This window comes from Octopus bimaculoides, chromosome 18, assembly GCF_001194135.2.
Source record: "Octopus bimaculoides isolate UCB-OBI-ISO-001 chromosome 18, ASM119413v2, whole genome shotgun sequence".
Lineage (NCBI taxonomy): Eukaryota > Metazoa > Mollusca > Cephalopoda > Octopoda > Octopodidae > Octopus > Octopus bimaculoides.
This window is the reverse complement of record NC_068998.1, coordinates 5873305-5884760: the sequence shown is the minus strand read 5'-3', so window position 1 is coordinate 5884760 and position 11456 is coordinate 5873305. Positions and strand designations below refer to the sequence as shown.

Genomic DNA, 11456 nt, shown 5'->3' with positions numbered 1-11456 from the left:
ATATGTATGTATATATATATATATGTACATATGTATGTATATATATATATATGTACATATGTATGTATATATATATATATGTACATATGTATGTATATACATATATATGTACATATGTATATATCTGGGTGTGTGTGTTTATGTATGTACATATGAGTCTGTGTATGTATATATATGTACATATGTATGTGTGTGTATGTATGTACATATGTATATGTGTGTGTATCTGTGTACATACATATATATATATTTGTGTGTTTTTGTATGTACATTATATTTATATGTATGTGTATATGTGTTTGTGTGTGTGTGTGTATAATCTTATCTGGGTTGTTTATTTTTCGTTAATGTTGTCATGGTTACATAAGCAAAGTTGTTGGCAGTGATAGTGCAGAGAACAAAGAACTTTGTTCCAGACTGAAATTGCAGAGAAATTTGATAAATCCATTTCTATTTTGGAGACAACGACATCAGTTATGGTGGGGGAACAGGTGGGATGGACAACACGGGGAAGAGGCAGGGGTGAGTTGGGGGCTGAGAAGTTTGTGGAAGGGGTTGGTTGGGGCATGAGATACATATTGGGTGAATGAGGTTTTACTTGAAATACATCATTCAGTTTTCTTAATTGTCAGTCTCTGTTTACCTCTCTCTTTCATTGTGTGTGGCAAGGAGTCTGGTGCAGCCCTCCAGCCTTGCCAGCCCTGATCAAACTGTCCAACCCATGCCAGCATAGACAACGGACATTAAATGACGATAATGATAATGATGACGAATAATTTCTTTAATTATAATAATAATAATCATTCTTGATGTTGTTGTCTAATCCAGATCAGCCTTAATTGAGTAGACTTAAATTCCAGAACATTCCAGATATGACTATCCCATCTTTTCAAGTATACCATGGGCTACATTGTCAATGTATTTATTGTTCTTTACTTAAGGTGTCAGGTGGGGATTTGAGGGCGTTTAGGCTGCTATCTCTGACTGTTTGAGTGATTGTGATTTTGCTGTAGTTTATCACCAGTTCAACCCCGATTAAGCAGACTTGTGATTAAGGGCTTTTCAGCCTTGACAACCCTGTATTTTGTTGGGGGTTTGGGGACCACATATATGTAATGTTGCGAGCTCTCATCTTGTTGCTTGTCCCGTCTACCAATCTATGACTGAAACTTTCTAGGTTACACTCCAGTACAAAACATCACAACCTTACAAACAGAAGTTAAATACATAAAATAACTCGATAGGCCTGGTATATATACATATATTTATATATATATATATATTGCAGTTGTATGATGTATATGTACATACATAACATGTTTTGCGTGTGTGTAACTCGATCTGTTTATGAGTATATGCTAGCCTTCTGTATACACACACTATGTATTTGTCTTTGTTTATGTGTGGGTGTTTACTTAACCAGTTCTGTATGTGAATCTAAATGTGTGTGTGTTTGTGTAGGGGTATTCAAGATATATATATATATATATATATGCATACACACACACACACACGAGTATGTATTTTTATAAATATTTGTATCTATCTGTGTGTGTGTGTGTGTGTGTGTGTGTATATATATATATATATATATATATATAACTTCTGTTTTTTCTTTTATAACTGTTTGTGTGTATGTATATGCAGTATATGTATGATTATCAGATGGGGTGACATGTGTTTGTAAATGGTTACTCTGTGTGGGGGGGGGGGCATACATTATCTCTGTGAAGAATTTTCAGTAGAGTGATCTGCCTGTCCGTAACCAAGTGACAAAACACTTTTTGTTAGAAGTCAGACAACAATAAACCAGTCAAATAAGATTTTTGTGTGGATCTCCAAAACACTCTATACACATTTAAAAACAGGAGTGGCTGTGTGATAAGTAGCTTGCTTACCAACGACATGGTTCCGGGTTCAGTCCCACTGCGTGGCATCTTGGGCAAGTGTCTTCTGCTATAGCCTTGGGCCAATTGAAGCCTTTTGAGTGGATTTGGTAGACAGAAACTGAAAGAAGCCCGTCGTATATATGTATATACATGTGTGTGTGTGTGTGTGTGTGTGTGTTTGTTCCCCCCCCCCCCCAACATTGCTTGACAACTGATGCTAGTGTGTTTATGTCCCCGTAATTTAACGGTTCGGCAAAAGAGACTGATCGAATAAGTACTAGGCTTACAAAGAATAAGTCCCAGGGTCGATTTGCTCGGCTAATTAACTGATTCATTTATTTCTTCCTTTCTCTCTTCAGCTACATCATATGTGGAGATGCTGACGGCAAACTTTACATCTGGGACTGGAAAACGACAAAGCTCTACTGCCAGTTCAAGGCTCATGATGATGTTTGTGTGGCTACTTTGTGGCACCCACATGAGACATCCAAAGTTGCAACAGCTGGCTGGGATGGCATCATCAAGTTCTGGGACTAAAAACCGAAAATATTAAAAACTCTGAACTTATAGAAATAGCATCATTTGGAGGGGGGAGGGCATAACTTTTTTTTGTAATTGTTTATTTAATGATCCATCATCAAGCTGTCATTTTTATTATTATTATTTTTATGATTATTATTAAAAGAAATCATTATTTTTCATCACACAAATTGGATATCATAAATTTAAAAACAAAAAAACCATTGTTACATATTTTCTGGTTGTCTTTTATTTATTCATTTTGCTATAATATTTAACCCTAAGCCTCTTGTGATTTAAGGCATGCCTGTGAGTTTGATGTCGATGAATCCCTCGTGTTCCATTTACAAAGTGTGTGGAGATGACTTGTTTATCGCTATGTAAAAAACACCGACACAACGCTGTAAAGGGGTTGGTGTTAGGAAGGGCATCCAGCCTTACTAACCATGCCAAAACAGACTATGGAACCCGGTGCAGTTCTTGATCTTGCCAGCATGGTAAATGGACGTTAAATGATGATGGTACTTCTGTGATAAGTGAGGATAGATGTAGTGGTAGTTTGCAGTTAGACAAATCGTCAAATTTATAAATGTCCAGTAATAAAAATCATCTGATGTTAGAAGAGCCTGATAGAAGAAACCACAACCTTTTAAATAAATCTTTATCAATTTGGTCATTCCATCACTTTCCCCATGTGGAGTCTAGTGGGTTGTCCACTACAGAATTATGAACCATTATAAACAGAGGGACATAAGTCAAAAAATCCAGAAGGTCCAGTGCATTCAGATGTTGCAGTTTTGAGCGGACTTCCTCTTCATGAGACAAACTGACTCCACCTGCCTTTAAATCCACACAAAGTTGGTCGAGAGAGATCTTGTGTGTGTCTGGGTCAACATTACACTCCCATAATGTCTGCAAAAAAATTAAATGATTAGATATTTCATTATTTTTATTGAGGTGGTAAGCTATGACATTCACAACATATCATACTAACATCCTACTTCTATTCTGTGACACAACATTTAGACCCGTCATACTAATATCTTACTTCTGCTCTGACATTCTCATGTTAAGACACATCATACTGACACTGTTACCTCTACTCTGACAACCATCTTTCCAACCTCTAATCATGGCTTGCTAGAACGTCTACTACTTGTGTCATTAAAAACAATGGTAGGAACAATAATAAAATGATCCCTTAGTTTACCTTGCACTTAAATGTCTTCATATCTAGAAACTGGTAATCAAAACGGTCCACAATGTTTTTCATCCAATCACTAAATAAATAAATAAATAAACCTTTAGAAATAGTTAAATTATGTCCAGCAAGATCAACAACGAAGGTAATTGTATGACACAATTTCCTCCGTTATAATCATTTCAACACTACATGGTTCCAGCACATCATGAATTTATGTAAATTACAGGTGATCCATGTTCAGTTTGCTGGTCAAAGGTCAATAAAGCAATAACTGAGGATTTTCTAAATGTTATTTCTGGAGAATACCTTGTACTGACGTTTCTCCATCAAAGAATATTGAACCATTTTTATAAGACATCGAAACAACTAAGGTGATGTTATTTAAAATTCTGTTATGAAACCAAGTAAAAGAGATCTGAATCTCAACAGACAATGAATTCTATATTCAATTATTCTTTTAGTGGTCATCAGTGCACGACCATGCTTGGGCATTGCTGTTATGAGTTCGAATCGATTATTTCAGCCTTAGTAGTTAGGTACATATTTGCTCGCTTTATATGATCATGGTTATGCATTGAGTTATGTCCCTTTTAAAAAGTTATCTCCTTTTATGCTGTAAGCAAATACTGCAGCACAACTCGATCTTTAGAATCTTCGGATCCTGTCAAGCTGTTCAACAAATGCCAGCATGGAAGATTGATAGTAATATGATGATGATGGAAGAAGTTTTGTAGGTTGATAAATGGAACTACGTTCTTAAGAAACGTATATGTGGTGAGAAAAGTATGTGCACATATACTTCCAAATATATATATGTGTGTCTACTTACTCGAGAGATGTTATACGGTTTGATAAAGCAGCTAAGATGGCAAACAATTGGAAGTCTGCACCATCCTCTCTGCTGTAGCCTGTCATTTCAATTATCTACAAAGAAAGAGAATATATAACAAAATTTAATGAGGTGCACACAGGATAACAATAATTGAAACAAAAACATATCCATTCATATATATATATATACATACATACACGCAAAGGGTTTCTTTCAATTTCTGTCTACCAAATCCAGTCACAAGGCTTTGGTCGGCCCGAGGCTACAGTAGAAGACACTTGCAGTGGGACTGAACCCGGAACCATGTGGCTGGGAAGCAAGCTACTTACCACACAGCCACTCCTATGTACATACATTTGATTACTGGAACTTACAGATGTGCTTCACAAAGACACAGCCTGAATTTTAAACCATTTTGAACACTTCTTTAGAATTACTTACCCTACATAGATATTCTTCTTTAGGGGCTGTTAATTGACTGTTTATGGACCTTAATCCCAACAGCATTTCATCTGTTGTCAACCAACCTTTTTTATCAGCATCTCCCTATAAAGCAAACAGAAAAGGAGTCACTTACTCATAGCTTATTTAAATATCATTGGTTTTAATGAGAGAAAGTATGGGTGTGTTGTTTAAAGATAAGTATCACTCTTGGAATAGAAAGTTCCATACACTGTCAATACTTTCCAAGCTCATCAGTTCTTTCTTCTGCCAGTTTATGATTCCGGTTCTATACCAAAGTGGTGCTATTGCCCTTGTATTTACTGCTTGGGTTTTATTCCATCCAGTCAATTTTGAACACAATACCAATCTTAGTCTTCAGAAATATTCCTTCCTCAGTTGTTCTATATTATTATTATTATTTTCATTCTTTCAGTATCAATGAAATAAATACCAGTTGATGCCGGGGCTCACTGTAATCAACAAAACCCCAACCCCAAAATTTCAGGCTTTCTACTTATAGTAAATAATAAATAAATGCGCCCTTTTAAAGCCTAGCCAGGCTCATGGGCCCGGTTTCCCGGTTTCTATGGCGTATGTGTTCTCCAGCTGGACGGGACGCCAGTCCATCGCAGCGTTACTCATTTTTGCCAGCTGAGTGGACTGGAGCAACGTGAAATGAAGTGTTTTGCTCAAGAACACAACGCGTCGCCCAGTCCAGGAACCGAAACCACAATCTTACAATCATGATGCTGACACCCTAACCACTAAGCCACGCACCTCCACTTATAGCAGTAAAGATTAAACTTATTATTATTATGAGAATCGTAAGAATTTGCAGAACATCACAAAGCATTTCACATTTCTCTGTCACAACATACTGGGTCCTCTGAGTTCTTAGTTCAAATCTAACTGGAGTCAACTTTGCTTCTTATTTTTCTAAGGTCAGTAAGTTAAACAACAGTTGAATACACAGGAGGCGGGGGTGAAGTATAATCATTATGGCCTTGTGCTTATGTAAGATATTGTGATTGAGAAAGCAATACGAACCATTTCAAATATTCTTCTGTACACATCCCAGCTCTCCTTGTTAAAGATACAATACTTGGCAAGAAAGCCATCTTGGATTAGAGACAACAACGGCAATGAAAAAGAAAACAACAACAACAACAAATATAAAAACAAATAAAAGCAAACAAAAAAAAAATCATTTAGAAATGATTAATTGAAATCAATAAAATTGGTAATCATCATCATCATCATCATCATCGTTTAACGTCCGCTTTCCATGCTAGCATGGGTTGGACGATTTGACTGAGGACTGGTGAAACCGGATGGCAACACCAGGCTCCAGTCTGATTTGGCAGAGTTTCTACAGCTGGATGCCCTTCCTAACGCCAACCACTCAGAGAATACACATTTGATATCACATTGTATTCGTTTCTGTATCTGGTAACATTTTCAGCACAGATAACAGACAAATGATTATAATTCACTAAAGATCTGATAAAATATATATCGCATCTTAATGGCAAACTGTCAGACTTTATGAAATACAAGAATATTTTGGAAACATTAATTTATTTTACCTCTCTCCATAATCCATCCCCAACTATGGATGTGTGTGTGTATATATTTACATATGAATACATGTAAGTCGATATTCATTTAAAAATCTGACATTAACACTTAAAAGACTAGTTTCTCTTGAGGTTTAAAATCATCCCAATATATAATCGTGTGTGTGTATGTCTGTGTGTAGCTAACTAGACATACAGATAGATAGTGTAGTAACAGTTTTATACTTGACAACATACATACATACATTCTACAGGAGCTAGCTCAAAAGTCCATGTGGAATGTGGGTTTTAAGCTAGTGTACAAAAAGACAGGATCATCATGGCTACAACATCAGGACTGAGCTGGGGCTAAACTACAACCATTAAGATGTTAACAAAAACTGAAATATAAACTTTGTTATGTCTGGTCATTTTGCCAATATTACGAACACACACACACTGGTTCAATTCCACTTCTTTATCATTAGTCAGTCAGTCATCTCTCTGACTAGTAATAAAGGAGTGGAATTGAACCAAACCAGTGTGTGTGTTATTAATATTGGTGTAATGATTCTCCCTAGACACATGAATTCACAGAAAGAATCATGCAAACCAAATACAAAAACGAAATATAAACCCGTAAAATAAACTTACAGTCCTCAAAATGTGGCCCTCGAGTTTCTTTCTTTGCCAGCTGCAATTGTCTCTTTTGGTTCATTTTATCCAATAACTTTTTCCGCCTTCTTTCTGCTGCTTCTAAAGGATCATAATATTGCATGTGGCCCCTAGGTTTGCCATATTTCGAGGGTTGCTGCTCAACTATTGTTACAGGCTTTATGAGTGACACCTTGCTTGTTTTTCTCTTAGAATTTTCCAATTTCCCATTGGCACCTACAGCAGGGTTGCTATCTGATGGAGGCACACTTAACTCTTGGTTTTCTTCTTCCGAAATTACTGTAAACATAAATAAATAAATGATTAAATAAATACATAGATAAAAATAATTAATTTAAACTCTTTAGCATTCAGATTACTGTCAAATTTAATGCTTATTTATTCACATTATTTTGAATTAGCCACAAATTATCTTGTAGCTTTGAGATTTCTATAATAGGATTGTTTATTTTTAGAATGACATTGAAGGGTAGGTGTGAGGGACCAGATCTAGCCAGTTTGAATATAAAACATGTAAAGTATTTGAGCAGGATATGGCAGGTTTAAAGGCTAAAGGGTTAAGTATTAAGATTATTATACAGGAAAGAAATCTTTATGAAATGGATGAACTACAAAGATGAATAATGTAGAGTCAGTGCATTTCTCTTGGCCCTTTATGTTCTGACCTCAAATACTGCTGATGTCACTGTTGGCTTTCACTACTTGGGGTTGATGTTATTGATTAATCCCTTTCCCTCAAAAAGATGGCTGGCTTTGTGCCCGAGAAGAAAAGTGATAGAGAATTTTTTAAAAATCACTTCTTTAACTTTCTAAGACATTTCAACGCCTCTAAAAGCAAACTTCGTTTGTTTGTTTACATTTGTCGTAATTTGAATTTATTATAATTATTATCATTGTCATCATCATCATCATTATTCTTATAATTATTACAAACTGTTGTTTGAAGAAATGACAACATCATCAGGGACGTTGTCTGCTGTGACTTCACTTTCGGTCACAGGCACCAACTGTTTGACTGCCTCCTTTCCAGATCTGGGCAATTGGTTCAATACGCCTGTTTTACGGCTCAATCCTTTGGAAGGGCTCTGAAATGAAAAATTTATGTCATAATATCAATTCTGGGTGGGATTTTACATTTTTGCTTATTTTTGTTTTTAGCAAGAAAACTCTTTAACATTTCAAACTATAAAAGTCAGTGTGGGTCTATATGCGGATGAGATGCATTCCAGAAATTTTAAGATTTTTTCAGTAGAGGCAGTTATGATTGCCTGAGATTACTGTAATCTTATTATATCATTACCATACAGTAATCCCTCGACTATCGCAAGTGTTATGCTCCAAAACTCCCCATGATTTAGAAACAACCCACCACTACCACCACCACGAAGTAGAAACAGTACTGTACTGTATATTTTTTACATTATGTCCTCATCTTGTTTGTTGTTAACACAAACAAGATGAGGACAAATATCTGTCAAATGTAAATAATGTACATAATTCCTCATCTAATAAATATAGAACTGTATATTTTTATTTTATTATTTTCATAATTTGTATCTATTTATTTCATTATAAATGCAAAACAACACCATGGAGGAATCGGCATAAGCTTAAATAATAAACCACGATAGGTGAACCACGACAGGTGAACCACGACAGGTGAACCACGACAGGTGAACCACGACAGGTGAACCGTGATGTGGCAAGGGATTACTGTACATCTAATAAAGTCAACCTTGGCTGTGAAGCCGATCTCGGTGACATTTGAACTTTGAATGTAAAGGTGAGCAGAATGCCACATAGCATTTTGCTTGGTATGCAAACGATTCTGCTAGTCTGCCACCTTTTAATCTTAAAAGAGGAAAAAAAAAAACATTCTTATGTACCAAAGAATTCTCAATTATTCCATTTTCTCTTGGTTCCTGTCTTCCAGCTTTAATATTTATTCCAGTTCTTCTTGAAGACAAATTCTCCGCATTATTTTCTTCTAAGGATTTTTCAGAGATTGGTTTTGAAAGAGAAGAGTTTTTTTCCATTTCAGTTCTGTTATTACCCCCAGAATATTCTATGGGAAAAGAAATTGTAAAAAAAATATTAAAAAAAAAAAGCAGGGAGTGGAATTTATTTATAAATTAAATTTATTCAAGTAAATAACATTTAATTAAAGATTTTGAACATAGCTCGTTCATTTTACATCTCTTTTAGCTTTTCCATTTCAAATAATAATAATAATAATATCGAAAAATACCTTAGGAATGAGAACCCAGGTTCGAAATTTCCCCGAGACACCTAATGAAAGCTGGAGGTTATATCAGTTGAAATGTTGTGTTAACAACATACAAGATGAGGACAAATATCTGTCAAATGTAGATAATGTGTCCCAGACATTGTTTTTCAAAATCATATCACACTTCCTCAGAATAAAATATGTCTCTACCTTCTAAATATCCAGTGATGTCCTTTGATAGGTTTTCAACGTCCTTATCAAATTGAATTTCCAGATCCTGAATTGTATTGTTCATGTCTGTGATAGTACCAGTATTCTTTGTCAAATTCAGCTTCCCTTCATCTGTGTGATTCTCAATCTTTTTAGAATTCTTTGAAGTTTGTTTCTCTTTCGAAGAATTACTCGATGATGTTTCAGTCAGAAGAGATGATTTTGATTTTTGTTTGCCTAATTAGTTTGGAAATTAAAAAAATAAACAAAAGCTTTTTAATGAAATGATAATTCAAAATACAAAATAAAAGTTGAAAATCTAGTTTTTATATTCTCAACTTTCATCTCAACCTTTTTGATATCAACCCAACTGAGACTGCTTCTGTTACATCAAATTATATAACATGGGATATATATATATATATATATATATATACCGATAAAGGTTTTTTCATACTGAACTACTTGGCAAAATTGTTAATTATTAATTCTATTATTAATTGACGATTCCCTGCCCTTATTCTTGTATATATATATATATATAAATATATATATATGATTTTGTGTCTGTGTTTGTCCCCCCTCCATTGCCTGACAACTGATGCTGGTATGTTTGCGTCCCCGTAACGTAGTGGTTCGGCAAAAGAGACCGACAGAATAAGTACTAATAATAAGTACTAAGCTTACAAAGAATAAGCTTCGATTTGTTCGACTAAATGGTTCCATCATGAACGTAGCGCAATTATTTTCCAGTTGTGATGGGCCAGCCATAATTGCTATACCAGTTAAACTGTTGTAGAATCCCAGTCTTTCACTGTGCATAATTACTTACTGCTGTTAGATTTTGTCAAAAGACCAACACAGAAAACACCCATGTGCAGTGAATAAAGCTTCTGTTAATTGTTCGTAAGTGTTGTTAATTACTTCTATACTCAGCCCTAGAAATACATTTTTATTCACCATCAACATTGAGCACAACATTACAAGAGAATGAGGATGACCAATAAGAGGTGCAAGTCCAGATGTCTTCTAAAAGCACAAGGTCAACAGGAGTGGGGACACTGATCGATCAGAAACAATTAGAACCAAAATACTGACCAGAACGTACTGGTAACTTCTCTGGAGATTCCATGTCTAAAGCTTCAAGAATATTTAGAACAGCGTTTTCAGCATTAGATGGTGACGTAGGTGGAACTGCATGGTTTTGGACCACGTGATTGCTTTCTGGCATGGAATTTCTTAACAGACCCTGGAAACTGTTCCAAGATGTGGTTTTTTTCATGGCTCGGCCATTGATACCTCAAAGGAGAAAACAGAAAGGTAAAAACAAAAAAAAATATGCAAAACAAATACAAAATCATTAGAAGATTTTTTGTGTTTTTTTTTCTTGTTTGTGCATTAATTTTGTTGCCCAAATTTCAAAAATTTCAGGAAGTTCTTTCATCTGACACAAAAGGGTTTCTCAAGATAAACACACATTCAGATTCAGTTGAATAAACACACACACACACACACACGGACATACAGACATCCGCATACATCCATTCATATGCACACAAACATACACATTATCTTTCCATATTACAAACACACTCGCAGCCATACACCAATACACACATACACACATCCATTCATCCATAAACACATCTATACTGCATACATACACATCCATCCATACTTACACACACATACACACATACATACACATATCAATCCATCCATACACAAAAACATATGCAATATCATTACATATGCACATATCCACCGATTGGCCCACCACCAATGAATTGGTAAAGATGGATGAAAAAAGATGGGATAATCATGGATTTGACTATAAGCCACCACAGCAGGGGATAATACTCTGGTATTATATAAGCAGGGACTAAATAGCAATAGCAAC

General features: G+C 35.3%; 2 protein-coding genes across 5 annotated transcripts in view; one reads left to right on the top strand and one right to left on the bottom strand.

Annotated features, from left to right (window-relative positions):
• LOC106870024 (pre-mRNA-processing factor 17) overlaps positions 1-2642 on the top strand; it is a 72967-nt gene extending 70325 nt beyond the window's left edge. The window contains exon 14 of the mRNA XM_052974345.1: positions 2230-2642. Coding sequence (XP_052830305.1) covers positions 2230-2426 — 197 coding nt within the window. The 3' untranslated portion in view covers positions 2427-2642. The remainder of the gene's footprint in view (positions 1-2229) is intronic.
• The window catches only part of LOC106870031 (uncharacterized), a 17632-nt gene continuing 8808 nt past the window's right edge, over positions 2633-11456 (bottom strand). For all 4 annotated transcript variants that reach the window (XM_052974342.1, XM_052974344.1, XM_014915997.2 and 1 more), the window contains 10 exons: positions 10655-10855; positions 9557-9793; positions 9006-9184; positions 8054-8204; positions 7099-7398; positions 5936-6006; positions 4886-4990; positions 4442-4536; positions 3619-3688; positions 2633-3320 (listed from right to left, as the gene is read on the bottom strand). In XM_052974342.1, coding sequence (XP_052830302.1) covers positions 3090-3320; positions 3619-3688; positions 4442-4536; positions 4886-4990; positions 5936-6006; positions 7099-7398; positions 8054-8204; positions 9006-9184; positions 9557-9793; positions 10655-10838 — 1623 coding nt within the window. In that variant the 5' untranslated portion in view covers positions 10839-10855 and the 3' untranslated portion in view covers positions 2633-3089. The remainder of the gene's footprint in view (positions 3321-3618; positions 3689-4441; positions 4537-4885; positions 4991-5935; positions 6007-7098; positions 7399-8053; positions 8205-9005; positions 9185-9556; positions 9794-10654; positions 10856-11456) is intronic.